Genomic DNA, 17,420 nt, shown 5'->3' with positions numbered 1-17,420 from the left:
GAATGGGAACAGTGGAAGGACAGGGTGAGGAGGGCTATTTCTCTATAGGAAGAACTGATAAGCGGACGTGAGATACACTGCTTTTGAGAAGAGTGTTGAGAAGCATTAAAACCATAGACTGAGAGTTGGAAGGGGACTAGGAGGTCATTTAATCCAAACTCCTCACTTAGAAGGAAAGTGGAGGTGACTTGGGGAACTCCATGCAGCCAATAAGTGACAGATTGGGGGCCCAATGCAGTACCCTTGACCCCAGCCCTCTACGGGCTGTCATCTTACTGTAGAACAGTACTTTCAGCTTTCAAAAGTGCATTAGCCCGGGCTTCCCTGGTGGCGCAGTGGTCGAGAGTCCGCCTGCCGATGCAGGGGACACGGGTTCATGCCCCGGTCCGGGAAGATCCCACATGCCGCGGAGCGGTTGGGCCCGTGAGCCGTGGCCGCTGAGCCTGCGCGTCCGGAGCCTGTGCTCTGCAACGGGAGAGGCCACGACAGTGAGAGGCCCGCGTACTGCAAAAAAAAAAAAATAAAAAAATAAGTGCATTAGCCCATTTGGATGTATTAGACACTAGATCTTCTCAAAGGTTCACATATCATGGAGACGTTGGTTCTTCTGAAAACAAAGAAGCCAAAAAAAGCAAGTGACTTATTTAACGATGGCATGAGTTAAGACTCGGATCCAGAGACTCTGGTTTATAAAATGATATTTACAAAATGCCACCTCCAATAAGAAGTACAACTGAACCCATAAGTTTTTGAGCAAATTCCTGTCTCATTAAGTTTTACCTCTTCTGCTGTTGCTCCTGGCTGGGGAGAAAATGCAGAGAAAAGTTTAAAAAGAGACATGAGTAGAAGACGATTGATTAAGGAGAAAGGCATGGGGCTGGGCTGGGGAGGAAAGCCAGGTTCCTCTAATGGTACATTTGGGGTTTAAGCTCCAAGTTTGGGGTGGCCGGTTACCGTCCAGAGGCTCTTTCTCTGTGAGAAGCCACTACTGGCTCTGGTTGGGCTGCATCTTGCAAACCTTGGAAATGGAGTCTGGCTGATCCTGTAGCACAGCCCTGGGATGCTCAAGGGTAGAAACTGGGAGCAGTGAGGCCAGCAATGCATGTTTTCTTAGTATCCAGTGACTGGTGTAAATCTGGACCTGGGGATGGGTAGGGGGGCTTTGGGCTCCACCACCAGGCCCACGGGAGCGAAGGTGGGCCCAAGTTCCATGAAGGTGGTCAGAGGCGCTGCTCATTTACCGCTGAGATGGAGGCGTCTTGTCTTTTCCTCAGATTGTTTGTCCACTTTTCAGGTATACATGGGAGCATGGCAGACAAAAGTTCCCAGGCTGCCGCACAGAGAGGAAGCCCCATCCTCTTTCTCAAGCTCAGGCTGTTTCCCACAGGCCTGGATCCTGTGTGCTTTTCAAGACACTGGGGTGGGAACTGCAGGGTCACCTTCTTCCTGCCCTGGTTTGAAGGCTAAGCTACTTCCCTTTCTGACCACATCTCAGCGTGATGTTTCTGTTCTGTCCCTGGGATGAAGCCCCTCAGGACGTGCACAGGGATGGTGTTCATAGGTCTGGCACTCAGAGGGCTGCTCTTGGGTTCTCGGGACAAATATCACACCTAGACCCCTTCCGAAGGAGGGAAGCACACGCGCTGGCCTCCGTGCAGTCCCCACGCAGAGGCCCCGCAGCTGCCAGGCCCTGTGCTCACCTGTGTCCGTCAAGAGTCTCATAGCATCCTCACACCACCCTCTGTGCTATGTACCATTCTTATTACTATTTCACAAACAAGGTTATTGCCCCAAGGTCACACAGCTAGTGATGGAGGAGAGGATGTCTGACTTCTGGTCTGTCTGAGTCCAAAGCCCCTGGTCACTCTTAATTGATAAATAGCACTGAATGGATCAATGAATGCGTGAACACAGGATGAGGGAGCAGTTAGAGCTTTCCAATCAGAGCACTTCAGACGTCCCCACTCTTAGTTTAACAGAGCACAGTCTGTGAATATAAAAGGCAGCTTCGTCCCAGGCTCCTTGCTGTCCCCGGTTGTATACATTCCATCCTGTCTGCAACTAGATTCCCGCCCACACCATCTGCCCGGTCGACTCCTTCTCGCTATTAAGTCCCAGTTTAAAGTCATTTCCTTAGGGAAGCGTCTCCTGATTGTCCTGATTCCCAGAGAAACTTCTACCATGTATGTTCTTCCAGTGCCTCACGGTGCTTATCAGCATCGTATCTACAGTTTTGTAAAGTTCTTGCTTTAAGGTCTGTCTCCCCTGCCAGTGTTAGACGCACAATGGATTTTGTTTTTGTCTCTCTTGCCCACCACTGGGATCCACCACCTAGCACATAGCTGACGTTTATTGTGCACTGAAAACGTGTTTGTTGAGTAGATGAATTTCTTCCCTACATTTTTAAATCCTTGAGAATATCCCGCCGCCCCTCCCCCCATGCCTCTTTAAATGAATCTTAGGAAACCATGGTCAGTGCCTGGAACCCTGGACACACAGTGCCTGGAAATCAACTGTTCCCAACGGGGGAGGCACATCCCAGCCTGTTGTTCTTGGCGACAAGAATGTTCTTAGGGGCTTCCAGGAAGCACTGGGTTGAGTTCATTACAACTTCAACTTTCCTGGATGTAAATGCAAATAGAACCATTGACAACCCCAATAGCACTAGATTGTAGGCAAATTGAGGGCAGGGCAGTGTCTTTCTTCTTTGTATCTCTAACTTCCAACAGTTCCTGGCTCACAAGAGGCACTCAAGATCTGCTTGTCGAAGTTTAATGGCTGACATTGAATTCAGCTGAATAACTGGATGCCCAGAGGCATCAGTACTGGGCAGCAATGTTAACACTTCTGTGTTAATAGAACCACTTCTGTGGTTCTCTCTCTTGCCGCAGATATAGCAGCCAAAGGAGATATTTTGTCATTTGGCCCTTAAGCAGTGTCCTTACCTGCCAGGTACAGCGGAGAGAACACAGGAGCAGGGGCCATCAGCCCCGAGCTCTAGTCCGATTTATGAGTTGTTAACTTTATTCCTATGATAATGGATCCTCTCTCCCGGGTTCACTCCTCCCACTTATGAAATGAGTGGGTTATACCTCTTTCAATGTCCCCTCTGACCATATCATTCTGTGATTCTGGGAATCCAGGGTCTTATTATGACCGCAAACCTAGATATGGAGAGATGCTTCTCTAAAGACCCCTGGCTCTTGCAATGCTCCCCTTTGGGCACCTGGCCTTTGCTTTGATGGTACTTTGACTTTGATCATTTGCCCTGCTTTTCTTTACTTTTTTGTCTACGTGCCAACTTTTCTGCTGATCACCCCCCCTCTTTATGTACCTTTCAAAGTCCATGGGCAGCCTCACCTTTGCCTTTTCTTCCCATGCTCCTGAATTCTCTCTATTCCTGGTCTCTTTCTTCTCTCTGGACGCTTCTTCCTCATCTTCAAGTTGCTCTTTGGCTCTCCCTGCTGAAATCCTAACAACACCAGACTCTAGCCCGGATGAACAATGAGTTCATTTTGACCCTATATTCACATAGGAGGAAAGAATAGCAGGTACCTTTCCAGAGTCTGGCCCTTCCCTACTCCCCTAGAGCCGTCTCTTGAGCCAGACGGACACCGCCTTTCCTGATTAAAACTTGCGAGGTCTGTTGGGTGCCACGCCGCTCTAACTGCCCTGCGTGTCGCATCTTCTCGCCTGTGCTCCTATTTGGAATCTCCACCAGGAGAGGGGGGCCTTTCACCTTTTTAGAGAAGAAGCGGCACTGGCATGTCTCAGGCTAGAGCTCTTCTTTCGGGCTCTTGTGTGTGTAGAACATTCACTGCTCTTTAGCCAACCCCAGCTTGCTGTAGGTAACGCAGAGAAAAACAAAAGCAACAGCTGAAACAATTTCCCTTTCATTGGCAATTCTTCCCTTTTCCAGCCCTGCTTTAGTGAGGAGGGGCTGCTGCCGCCCGGCGTCTCCGTCTAGCCCTGCGTCCCCCTCTACCTGCCAGCCCTCCAGAGTCTACCCAGCAAGCTCCTCTGCACCCTGTCCTTTGCAGTCCCAGGATTATTAAAGGGAATATGATTGTTTTCTTTTGCTCAGGCAGTGTGTGCATGTGTGTGTGTGTCTGTGTGTGTGTGTGCACGCCTGCGAGCTTGAAAGGCATTGTCCTATAGATATTTTTATAACCTGCAGCAATTACAGCTGCCAGCGTGGAGACAAGCTATGACAAGTTGATTTATGTGTACACTATATGTGTATGCAGGAGGGAACGGAGGATGGAGAGGGAGACAGCAGGGGGGTGGCGGGGAGAAAGTGGAGGTGGGCGCTCGTTAGGAATCTGCTTTCCAGGAGGTAGAAAGGAAGTTATGTCTATAAAGAACACAAATAATGAAATTGCTCTGACTGTCATTCCTTTTTCATTAACTCGGATATGCTGGGAAAAACAAAATAAATCCAGCAGTTTTTATGAAGCAAGAGACGGGATATAAGATAAGCCACTAAGTGTTTGGTTATATTTAGGGATTAGGGGATGAGAAGGGAGTTGACATGTGGTTTTGATCTTCATCTAGTCAAACCACTTCAATCAGCAGTTTCAATAAAATGGATTCTGCCTTGTTAATTGTGCGGGCATCTCTGACCTCCCACCAATTTCTAAACTTCCATTTTTGAATAAAGTTTGGATCCCTGGGTCCACAAAGCAGCTGTGAGGTTGCCAGTGGCTTTTCTTTGTCCAGCCTGAGCGTTACCTGATCTCTGGTGGGTTTTCTGCCGGCCAGGGTGGGAGGCTGCAGCTCACCACTCTCCCTTCCCCCGCCAGAGACAAAGATGGTGTGAGCGTCTTAGATCAACCGCATGCAGACTGGTATAAACTGAACATCTTCCAGAGCCTGTAAGAAGAGTTATTTTTCTGCCCAGCTATAATAATGAAGCAGTGGCAGGCAAAATGTATTAATAAAGCATCTTTCACCTTAAGTGGATTTCGAAGTATTTTACTGTAGAGTTAATCATGTATGTAGGCCCCTCGGGAAGGCCTGTTGTTGTCATTACCCACATTCCTAGATGCAAAAACTAATGCTCATTTGTACCTACCTGGGAATTAGATGCAAGAGCCAGGGTGAGAATTTATCATGAAAGGACTCATCCCTGCCATTCTCAAGCCTGGAGGGAAATGACTCCAAAGCCCAGAATAAGTCCCCCTTCCTTCTCCACTGCTGGTGTTTGTTTCCACTTGCGGTGGCGGGACCTGTTTACAAAGAGGAGTTTTGGAGGGGAGCCGAGTGGTGCTTAAAATGGATGTGGATGATTACAGGTAATTCCTTGGCCTCTGCATAAGGAGAACCCCAAATTCAGCAGACTGAGGTCAGCAGTCATGACCTCACACCTGACCTCTGCTCATATAATATCTTAACTTGGTGAAATCATGCCACTTCCTACTTCCACAACTCCCATTGCAAAGTGAAGGTAAAGTAGGGACTTGTCAGAACGGATTGTTACTAAAATAGGTAAATTCTCCTCCTGTTCTTTCAAAAGCATAAACAAAACCTCCTGCACCCTGAAGACATCATTTTTGTTTTTCTTGATAGTAAAGTCATTCTTTGTGGTCATAAGTTGACAATTGATTTTTTTTTTGGTCCCCACTGGACAAAAGTAGCGATGGATTTCCCTGAGAATTTAATACTGGAAAAGTCAACAGAGGAGACGAGGGGAAAATGGGCGAAATGATGGATTAATTGAGATCTCCAGTGTGAGTTGCTTGACTTTACATTGTTGTACACTCTCGGGTCACCTATTAAAAGAGGAAGCCATGCCTCCTCAGTCTTTCTTTGTTACCTTGGAGCGTGGCTTCCACATCTGCACACCCACCTCCATCCCTTCCAACCCAGGGCAGTTGGAGTGACCGGGGTACGATGAGTGAGATGCCCGTGCATCACTCCCCCACGTTTTATCTACACGTAAGTAAGTGGGGAGACCAGCTGAAAGATGCATGCACTCTCATGGCACCAGGACCCTTACGGTTACAGCGATTCAGTTAGGATCATTCAGTCTCTTTGGTGGTGGCTGGATAGCTTTTGGGAAGAACATTTGTTGTTGTTGTTGTTATTTAACAGTTGTTTTAAAAAAGAGCTTCCTGGTTGGATTTGAGAGAGAGTCTAGGGGAAAAACAGAGCCACGGCTGCTTCCTCTCTGTCCCCAGGGAGAATCTGGGTCAGTGCAGGGAGCTCAGACAGGAGTCCCTGAGCAGAGAACATGTTGGTGTTAGCACGTGGGGTGGGCTGTGCCGCTCTGGGCTTCCCCCTCCCTCAGGAGCCAGGCCCAGGCTGGAAGGAACTGCGTTCCATCAGAGCTGAAGTGAGAGGAAACATGCAGATGTAGGCACAGAGGGACCCACGGCAGCCAGAGAGGAGAAGTGACAGCAACTGAGGCCAATGCAATTTTTCCCTGGGTTTCAAGAATTTGAAAAACACACCTCTTAAGATGAAATCAGCTCCGCAGGAGTGTGAAGCCCAGGACACCTGGGAACGCTCTGTATCAATAAAGCCAGGGGCTCACACTCATTCATCTGCGTGAACACTTTGCAGGGCTAACATCTTTTAATGTCGACAAAACTAGAATAAAGAATGTAAGTCAGTGTCTGAACTTGACCAAAATTTTGATGCGGTTTTGCCAGTTTCGCACACTAAGAGGCTTCTGTGATTTTGCATTTGTTTTATATATGGAAGATCTCTATTTAGAATGGTGTTTGAAGTAGCTTTTGGGGGGTGGCGGTGGGGTGAGCGTTGCCTGTTGAATAAAAATGAGATGATTCTAAAACGTCCTCCCAACACTTTAAATTTACTCTAAATGCTAATGTATTAATCTGATAATTTTAAAGGTGCACGCATGCATGCTGCAGAGTTTTCTTTTCCTAGTTAATTAGTTTGTGACCCTTATTAAGACGTCTTGGGCTTATTGAGGCTGTGTAGTAACTTTGCATTTCTTCTTAATTTGGAAGTGACAGCTCTTCAAGGGGGGAAGTGGTTAAACTCCTCGCCTGAGCTCCTTCGGCCGCGGTGCGGCGCGGCGGGGGTTAAGGTGGGCGCCTGCGCCCCGCTCCCGCCGCCCGCCGGGATGCGCGCGGTCCGCCAGCTCGCTCGGCGCCTGCACGGCGGAGAGCTGCGGTCAGTGATGGAGCTGCTGCCATGACAACCCCGGCGGTCTGGGCCCGCGCGCGTCGGGGCTGCTCCCGGGAGGCCCGCGGCGCGGAGGCCGGGGGCGGCCGCTGAGCGTGGCGTCCTCGCGGCTCCGGGGCCGGCAGCCCCTCGCCTTCCCCAGCTAGCGAGCGAGCGAGCGAGCGTCCGCCGCCGTGCGCTCCCGCCTCAGCCGCCGCCGCGGAGACCGCCCAGCCGAGACCGGCCGCATCGCGGAGGCTGCAGCGCGCATTTGGTCTCGGACGAAGTTGACCGAGGCGGCTGCTGCAGCATCCCCGGTCCGGATCGCGCGAAGCCCGGCGTAGCCTCTCCTCCTGGCTCACCCCTGCGTCTCCCGCGTGTTCCACTTTCCGGCTCTGCTATTGTTACAGACTGTTTCCTGCTGGCTACCCTGCCTCTGAAACTTAAAAAGAAAGTGTTGGATTTGCCCTTGTTGGAACTGAGGAATTCAGACCATCTCTGGGTAGCCGGATCTAACCCACTCCGTGTCCCCTTTTGGTACCAAAGTGCTTACTCCTCTCCAAAGTGCCATGCCTGAGCTGTTAACGGGAGGAAGGGGCTCCTGAGACGCGCCCGCACCTTTGCACCTGTCTGTGCGCTTCTCCTCTCTCCGCCACCTTCCCGGCTGAAGCAGCACCGAGGGAGCCCCCTTTGGATGTTCTCCGTGGAAACCGCTTCTCCGAGGCTGGAGCGCTGAGGCTGGTTTTGGGGAGGAACACAAGACTTGGAGGAGTCTGCGCGCTTTTCTCCTGCCCGCGCCTCCGGGGCCCCGTGCTCGCTCCTCCGCCAAACCCCACCCTACCCACTTCCTGTGCGCGCCCAGGGGGCGTGTGCCGAGCGGCTGCCGGAGTTCTGGGAAGTTGTGGCCGTCGAGGATGGGGGTCTGTGGGTACCTGTTCCTGCCCTGGAAGTGCCTCGTGGTCGTGTCTCTCAGGCTGCTGTTCCTTGTACCCACAGGAGTGCCCGTGCGCAGCGGAGATGCCACCTTCCCCAAAGCTATGGACAACGTGACGGTCCGGCAGGGGGAGAGCGCCACCCTCAGGTAGGGAGCCGCCATTCTTCTCTGAATCGACAGTGATTTGTGTAGGGGATGGGGGGAGAGGGATAGAGGTGCAGGTGTGTTTTCGGCAGCTGCTGGCGGGGAGGTCGCTGCTTCCCTGGGCTGCACAATTCATGGCTGAGCTGGGTGCTCTGCCCCGGAAAGGTGGTGGTCACAGGGAAACGCTCAGAGGTTCCAGAGATGAGCTGTTTCCCCCAAACTGGCCTCCTAGGCTCAGGACTTGGTAAGCAGGAGGGGAGGCTGGGCCAGGGGGTCTCTGAGATGGAGGCCAGCGGCCTGAGCACTGTCTGTACCTGAAACCAGTGGCCGTGGTGACTGGGGGCCTGGCTGGGGCTCGGCGTGAACCGTCTCCTCTGGCGTTAATGAGTCCCAAAGGCCGGGTCTGGCTTTCCGTGAATGCCGTCACTCTGCCTGTGCCACGGGGTGTTGCCAGCCCCGCTCCTGTACTCTAGCAGAGCTGCTGTTTTGTCCTGGGTCTGACTGTGTCTGAGCTTTCCTGGGGTGTCTTCATGCCCCGAGCTGGTAGCCAGAGGGACGTGCTTTCTCTGTCTGAACATGGCTTTCTGAGATTGAAGCCATGGCTGTGAGTGTGCTTCGTCTGTGGAAAAGATCGTTGACTTTGGTTAACTATGCTGTCCACTAAAGCAATACATTCAAAACTCATCTCCCAAATGGAAACTGGGTCTCAGTGTTGGCTTGGGTCCTGCTTGACGTCTGGGGTTAAGGCTAACAGGAAGTGGAGAAGGAGAAGAAGAATCTTGACTATGTTTTGAGTAAGGTAGGGTGAATCTGTCTCCCTTTCCCCCCGGCCTCCTGAAATGCTAACTCAGTTTCCAGTGTCTACAAACGATACCACTCACAGAAGGGCAACACGGAATTAGTGATTGCAGTGGGAGGTCTTAACTCTCTGGAATTTTATGAGAGTCAGCTGGAGGTAGAAGTTAAGAAGATCCATGGGAAGAATGTATGCCTGCTTAAATAAAGTTTTCCAGCCTGGGCCGTTGAGCTGACTGTAAGGCGGGATGGCAGTATTCCCATCCTTTGTACGTGAAGATTCTTGGAGAGAGAACCTTGGTGTTGGTGCTCACTCTTTTACACCTTTTGTGACTGTTCTTCTAAGGTTTATGGATGGTGCACGTAAGGCAATACCCATGGGATAGAAAATGTTGCAAAAGGAACACTGGGTTACAGAGCTGACTTGTCAGGACATTGCCAAAGGAAGCGTGTGATTTAAGGGCCTGTCATAGTCTGCAAGCACCCATGCTCCTTTGTCTCTGGCGAGCTAGTGCTCATGCCCCCAGGGTACTCACTGGTTCCGGAAACCCACCTCTTCCACTGCGCCCTGAGTTAGGGACTATTTTGAGCAAAGGTTGAATGTCTAACTGCCTCACACCTCACACCTGAAATAACTGTGTATCTGCTTTATAAAGGATTTCATGGAAACTTGAAATATGCCCTGATTTCAGACTATTTAGAAAGAAAAACAAAAACAAACCTCTAAGCAATGTAGTCGATGACATTTAGTGTCCCCTGGATGCCCCCTTTTCCCTAACCCGTGGCTGCAAGATATAGCCCTCAAGAAACAAGATGGAGACAGTCTCCTACTGAGAACATTTTAGAAACGGATGGGAAGGTACTTTCAAGGAGAAGGAGGAAGGCGGTCAGCTCTGTAGAGATTTGGGGATAAAGAAGTAGCCACGGGGCCTTGACAGACGTAGCCGCCGTATCATAGGAACAATGAGGGGACTTGGGCAGGGAGGGATCTGGTCTTCAGAGGGCCGTCCCCAGGCTCATGAGAATGAGGACTCAGCTGGATCTGTCAGGTGCTCAGCTGGGGCCTGGAGCAGCTCTTCTGAAAAATCGCGTTATCGTGTACTGGCTGGCTTCTCTTTCTTTGTCTTTGCTTCCATGCCTCTTCCTGACTCACTCCAGGCCCCTCTCCTTGTCTCTCGTGCCGTCACGTTTGTTTGCATTGTCACATATGCTGTAGACTCACTGGGCTTGACTGGTTGTAGATGGAGGGAGTGGGATATGGTGGGGCTTTTTCAGCCCAGCCCTGGCATAAAAAGGCCCTCCTGGAACATCTCCTGACGTCCAGGGCCAGCCACTGAGATTGACTGTCTTCCCGACAAGCAGGAGGAAGACCCTCCCAGTGGAGGGAGCCCTACAGGGCAGGGATTAGAGGAGCTGGGATCTGCACGACACCAACCTGTTGGCCATGGGCCTAATGTAGGATGTGAGTGGGGCAGCAGGTGGACCGTGCAGATGGCGCTCAAGCCTCCACAGGATGGCCATCGTCCTCCCCAGGCCCTCCTGCACTAGACAAGGAGGGGCCCCGTGGTGGGCTGCACTTCTGTGGAGCGGAAGCCCTTAAACCCTCAAACAGAGGCTCTGCATTTTGTGATGCTGTGTGCAAAGAAGCAAGTAGGAATTTCAGAATGTATTTTGTTTGCATAGAAATTGCTAAATTTGCACATAACCTGATTCTAGCTTGCAACAGTCGAGTGGTTCAGGGCTCTGGGTTATTCCCCTTTTGCTTTTATTGTGTGTATGTGGGTCGTCTCTTCCTTCTTTTGTCTTCCCTCCCCTTCCTTCTTTCTTTCCTCCCTCCCTCCCTCCCTTCCTCCCTTCCTTCCTTCCTTCCTCCCTTCCTCCCATCCTCACCTCTTTCTTTTTCGTTCAGCATGTGACCAAGCTACACAGACCACAGCCATCCCTGCTCTGCCCTGAGAACCACCCTCTCCCTCTCACCGCAGGTGACCCTGAGGTTCATGCTTGTAGTTTTCGTCTCAACCAGCAGAGGACTTTTTTGCTCTAATTTCATTTGATTCTGCTTTGTTCTCACCAGTTTCATTTTTTGAGGATCTTTTGCAGTTCCCAAAGAACGAATGCTTCAGCAGCAGATTCTAATGTGAGGAAACTTTTTAGAATGTTTTATTTCCTCCAGTTAACACTAATGATCCTTGTAGACATACCGGGAAGCCTTTCACCTAATACGGCATCCACAGTCTGAATAGAATGACAGACAATTTGCAGTCTCCTCGTCTTTCTGCCCTCCTGCCAGTAGTCTGTATGCATATATTTTTTTAAAAAGGGTGAGGTTTCATAAAATAGAATATGCGATAATAATAACATGAACTGAAGTTTCTCCAGTACTCACTATGTCTTAGGGAGTATTCTAAGGGTTTTACACACTATCTCACCCATCATCCAACCTCATAACATTAACATTTAACCCTAATACAACCCCTCTGGTTGTAGGTGCTATGATTATCCCATTTTACAGATGAGAAAACTGAGTTTACATAATTTGATTAAGGTTGCACAGCTAGGAGATTTGGAAGCCAGATTACGAGGAGTAGTAATAATAATGTTGAATGATGAATGGTGCTCTCAGTTATTGGTTAGTTACAATTAATCCTCACAACAGCTCTCTGAAATAGACTAAATTATGTCTGTTTTATAGATGAGGATGCTGAGGCCTGGAGAGGGGGATTTACCTGAAATCACACAAGTTAGCACGTGGCCAGGCTGGAATGCTGACTCCTTGGCCTTTTGCAGGGCGAGCTTTCCCCACCGCATTCTGTGTTCTCGCGACTCCTTGCGGAGACTTGGCATCGTCTCTCCGCTCATTTTGTCTCACACCCTGTCTTGCAATGTTGTTTATCTCTCTGTTTTCCTTCTCCACGTGGATGGGGAGCTGCTAGCTCTTGGAAGCGGGGATCCCGCCCTGTGATGCCCTGAGCACCGTGTGCTCCCACATGTTTACTGAACAGATGAGATGACTGAAAACCAAACAGAAGTATCCCCTAGCCTCTATACAGCTGGGCTCGACCACTAAGATGTGTGGAGTGGTTCTTACACGAAGGGCATGAGCTGGGTGTTGGTTGTGGAAAGGCTTGAGGCTGAGGCGTCTCACCCCAGGGCCTTGGGTCCAACTCAAAAGGCCAGGCTGTGGACGCAGAGGTTGAAGAGGTCATCAGCCGTGGAGGCAGATGTGCCCATCATCGCGTGGGTGGGTGGTCTTCCGGTGGTCAGAGAAGAGCGCCCTCTCTCCCAGTGGGTGGGCTGCATTGCTCTGATGGGGGCAGGAGAGCCTGAGAGGCCCGGCGCGTGGGTCTCATTAATTAGAGACTGTCACCAAATGTCAGCATGTCACTGGACAACTTTGATGGATGCATTTCATGTTTTCCCCAAATAAGGATGCAACCAGTAAAGTGAATTGTTTCCTTGGGGGTCATCTGCTAAGTGGTTTTTTAAAAAATATGAGTTAAAAATAAAAGGTCTGAGAAATGCACGAGAAGGAAGTTGGGTTTCGGTGTAGCAGTTCCACGGAATAGCAGAGAACAATGTGGTCTCCATACTTGAGAAAAGCCACGGGGGCCCCTTCCAGCTGTAGGAGACTGTGGCATGTAATTCATATCATGGAAAGCATTTAGCATTTCGTTTTCGAAGCTGATGGATTCTCTGTTAGTCTCTCCAGCTGCTCCACGGCCTCTTGAGACCACAACTCCACCTTCTTCAGGTTTCTGTCCCTAGTTCCTAGGGCATGACTTGGACCAGGGCTTGTGCTAATAAACTCTGAGTGCGGGTCCCCCTCTTTCCTTCACTCACTCTGCCGTAGACATCCTGACCTTCCTCCTGTTTTGTGAACACAGAAAACGTACTCTTGCTACAGAGCTTTCCCATGCATGGCCCCCGCTGTGGAGGTACCCCTCCTCCAGATCTTCCCATGGGCAGCTCTTCATCACTGTGGCCTTAGCTCAGGTGGAACCCCCTCCCTGACGCTGTTCCTGACACCCAAATCAAAGTGACCCCCTACCACTTCCACCAGCCGTACGCTGACATATCATCCTGGATTGTTTCTTCAGAGCGATCATCTGTATCTGAGGTTTTCCCATTCATTTGCTTGGTTAGTTGCTCCCGATCCGTCTTCCCCACCTGGGCTGTAAGTTCCTTGAGGATGAGTGCCTTCTCGGTCTTATTCTTTGCAGTGTCTGGCAGACACAAGATGCTCAGTAAATAGCTGTTGCATGAGTGAAGGAAGGAAGGAATGCCTGCGATCACCATCTTCTCCTTGCCCTCTCTGCCCTTTTTTCCTGAGTTGTCTTGTGTTGTCCTTGCCCCGGATGTGTTCCTGGCTCACTGTCCTTTGTGTCTGGGTCATGCTACGTTGGGTGTGACGTTGCTCTGGTGGAGGTTACAGACACACGTCAGTAATTGGGCCGGTGTCTTTCCGTCCAAGACACAGATGGTCTGTGTCCATTGTCTGTTACTTCATAGCTGCACCCATAACGTATGCCATTTTTCTGCCAGGTCACTCCCCTATCCAGTCCTTAAGCCTTTGAAGAAATGCTACTCTCTGATGATGTACTCAACCCCAGGTAGACCTCAGGGAAATTAGCATTTTCAAGGTAAAGAGGGGCACATCCTTCTGTGCGTCTCTGCCCATCCTTCTTTCTGTTTGGGGTCTGCTGTCAGTGGGTGTCTGGTCATGTAACTGTGGATCTGTTGTTTCTGAGTTAACTTGTTCAGAACAGCAGTGCCGCTCAGGAAGCGTGCGCTGCTCTGGCTGCTTTGGCCCCTACAGGGATGGACCCCTGTTTGCTCACCTCTGGGGCTTGCCAGGCATCCATTGGGTGGACCGGGTCTCAGAAGAGCATGGACAGATGGGGCTGTGGAGGGAGGCTCCTGGAAGCACACACAGCCTGTTGAGGAGCCAGAAACTAAAATGGCAAAACTGAACACCCAGTCGAGCGTGGGGCACTGGGAGAAAGGGCAATGCCAGTTGCCAGGAGAACCTAAAGAACTTAACTGAAGAGGGGCAGCCCGGTTCTCCAGCACTCCTCACCTGCAGGGTTCGGTGCTTTGCAGAAATGCTTCTCTTTTCTTTTGAGTTTGAAAGGATTGCAGAGCCCAGGGAGTTCAACCACCTGGTTTTTCAGCTAATGAGGCTAGTGATAATCAGTCTCCCACAAAGGGGGCTTCCTGCAAGGGTGAGAAGGAGCTGACATCCAGCCACACTGCGTCACGCAGCTGTGAGCCCTGGCCTAGGGCTACCTGTGCCTGAGACAGGGTCACCTTGTCCTACTAAGTGCAAAAGCATCCTACTGACTGGGCGCCTTTGACAGAACTGGCTGACGTTTATCATCATGCTGTCTCCTAACTGCTGCTTCCCTCTGCTACTAGAACTGGCCCTCTTAGCCTTTATCAGTTCTGCCTCTGGCTGGGTGGGACAGCTCTGTTTACCATGTGTCAGACAGGCACTGACCGCTCTACCAGCACAGACCTGTTGAATGCTCATAGATGCGCCATGAGGTGGAGACAGTTATTATTCCAGTTTCACAGATCACGAAAGCAAAGCACTGGAAGGCAGAGTGAGCCACTTCCCAGATCACGTCGTTGGATGGAGAATGTGCCTGGGGCCGAGAACCAGTTTTGTCTGAATACTAAGCTCATTCTCTTTTCGTACCGAAGGGCTTTCCTCATTCTGTTCCTTCTTTTCTTCATTGCCAGCTTCTTCTCTTCCCAGAAACCGAGTGCATTTCGTGGTCCTTCCTTGTTCTGGGACACAAGAACCTCCTTTCTTGAGGTATTTTAGGAATTGGGTATGGGAGTGGGTCAGGTGTGGTGTGGTCTGTGGCACGATGGGGACACAGGGAATGACCCAGCTGGCCTGCAGAGTTCCCTTCGCATCAGAGGATCATAGAATCTTCATACATTGTTCAAGTCAGAATTTTATCCAAATGGGTGGCTCTTCTTCCACCCGTTTGCTTCAGATATCAGCAATCTTGGACCCTCTCACAGGGAGTTAATAATTCCTCAGAATTACCATGTATCTCTTTGGAGTGGGACACTGCACACATTGAGGTGGAAGCGCACTTCTCTGAGGCCCACAAGCCAGTCTCTCTGGTGGCCCTAGCAGTGCGAGGCAGAGTAGGTGACACCTTCACCCATAAATTTCCTTCTTTGTTGCGCTAGGAATAGGACCGTTGGCCTGTCTCCTGGGGAAGCCTGAACAAATTATAATTAATATGAATGGCACATTTATTCTCTTAAGTTCAAAGTCTCCACTGATGGTAAAATGCAACTTTATTTTTGCATGATTTGAGATCCTTTTGCTTCCTTGGGAGCAAGTTGATGGGTTCCTGGTGCAATAAATAAATAATACCATTAACATCACACAGATAGATGGTCAAATAATAGTGTTGGTAGGAAATCAAGAATTGGTTGAGTTTAGGATGCAATTTCAAATTGCACTTGTGAGCCAAAGGCAGGGAGGAGGCAGTAGGAATGTTTCACGTGAGTGCAACTGAAGGAGACAAAGCTTTTCAGCAAACCAGACCTTCCTAACTCATATTCCAGCAGGAGTGGCGTGCCAGAGAGAAAACGGACTGGAAGACAGGGTGCCGCTAACTCGGACTCAAGTACTTTCTCTGTGTTCTCTTGGGCAAGTTTTAAAAATTCTTCCATATAAAGAGGACACTTACTACCTACCTCAAAGGATCGTTTGGGGTTAAAATGAAACGGTGTACACAAAGCTTTGTCTGTAATTATATAATTAGTCTCTTTCTTTCCATGTGTACAAATGGACACACATGTGTATACGTGTGTGTGTGTGTGTGTGTGTGTGTAATAGCAACACATTTAGCAGTTTTCCCTATAACCTATTGTAGCTTAAACACCCATGTGGCAACACTTTGATAGATGTACTGTGTCTGGCTTCTGGAAGGTCTATGAGTAGAGGAATGCCTCTCGATCCATGTCTAATTATACTTCTCTGTGTGTTTCTCCTACACATCTGCTTAGATCCTAGGAATCTTCTTCTGTTCAAATAATTTCTTGAGCTATTTTATATCAGAGAGGGAGTGAGGAGAAAGGTATTCCTTTATTTTTCATCACAAGATTGTTGCATAGAAAGTTATGACAGTTCATGGCTCTGAAGATGAATTTCCTATGAGATAAAAAAAAACAACAACAACAAACATATGGAATGTTCTATGGAGCCAGGTTATCTGATGCAGATAATGGGGTCAGGAGTTCATGCATAGATTTAGGATTTGTAGACCTTTTTTCCTTGGAAGACTGGTTCTTCCATGACAAGTCCACTGGAGTCAGCTGGGAAAGCCAGGGTAGGGATGCCATCGACTGTTGGGGGTGGTTAAGCCTCTCCAGCTTTGCAGCCCTGTGATTGCATTTCCCCTCGTTCTCACCTATCCACTGAGAGGCCAGCTCAGGACTTCCACGGCAATGGTGACAAGAGAAAAGGGGGCCTCTCTGCATTTTGTCATTTTTCTCCCGTGCAGTTCTGGGGCAAGACCAGTGTGTCTGCCATGAGAAACCCATCTCGGAATTTGCTGACGGAACTACAGGAACAATCCTTCTCCCTGCAGCCGTGTGCCATGGGGCTTGAAGTAGTTTAAATTATATACAGCGGTCTCAGTTGTTCATGATCTGTTTTCCCCAAATCTCATGGATTCACGTGGTTGAGTTATTTGGGTTTGTTTTGGTGTATTTGGCCAATTCGCTGCTTTGTCAGTGTGAGATGTTTTGGCTTAGAAACCTTTTGAGAGGTTAGATTTGTCGTGTACAAAGTACATATGAATTAATCTTACAATCTTGCTGATGGATTTTTTTTAAATAATAGAATTTTTAATGAAAACAGCATCAACCACCAGGCTGATGGAAAATGACAAAACTGACATCAACCTTCAGATAAAGCTTTGCTGGCCGCATAGAGGAAAGGAAGATATGTTCGTGTGAAAATAATTTCTGGATCTTCTGTGGCTTTCAAACAGGCTACAAGGTAGTGGATGAGGGGAAAAGTGCTCTTGCGCTCAGAAGAATCATCTTTGGACACGTTTACTCGTCAGGAAAGCTCAGTCTAAAACAATTCTAACTGGTCAGAACCCACGAGGAAGAAAGAAAAACATACATGCAAATTATTTTTTATTTGGTGCACAAGTTATACATGAAAACTGGAAAAAGCAGTACTTCAGTGTTGTGAGTTGAATTGCATCACTCCCCTCCTGACCCGCACCCCCTCCCCCAAAAAAAAGATCTGTTGAAGTCCTCACATCCAGTACCTCAGAATGTGACCATATTTGGAAATAGGTTCATTGCAGATGTAACTAGTTATTCAGATGCATTCACACCAGAGTAGGGTGGGAACCCAATGCAATACAAT

General features: G+C 49.4%; 1 protein-coding gene across 4 annotated transcripts in view; it reads left to right on the top strand.

The window, feature by feature from the left end:
- LOC113612776 (neurotrimin) overlaps window positions 1–17,420 on the top strand; it is a 933,717-nt gene that overhangs the window by 525,028 nt on the left and 391,269 nt on the right. For 3 of the 4 annotated variants that reach the window (XM_027092913.1, XM_027092912.1, XM_027092914.1), the window contains exon 2: window positions 8,131–8,215. In XM_027092913.1, the coding sequence (XP_026948714.1) occupies window positions 8,131–8,215 (85 nt within the window). Of the gene's footprint in view, window positions 1–6,257; window positions 6,606–8,130; window positions 8,216–17,420 lie in introns of those variants that run through there. The other variant, XM_027092915.1, reaches the window with a different exon arrangement.

Source organism: Aethalodelphis obliquidens, unplaced genomic scaffold, assembly GCF_003676395.1.
Source record: "Aethalodelphis obliquidens isolate GAN/ISIS:26980383/991018 unplaced genomic scaffold, ASM367639v1 scaffold82, whole genome shotgun sequence".
Taxonomy (NCBI): Eukaryota; Metazoa; Chordata; class Mammalia; order Artiodactyla; family Delphinidae; genus Aethalodelphis; species Aethalodelphis obliquidens.
Note: the sequence above shows the minus strand (reverse complement) of the source record. Positions and strands in the feature narration are given on the sequence as shown.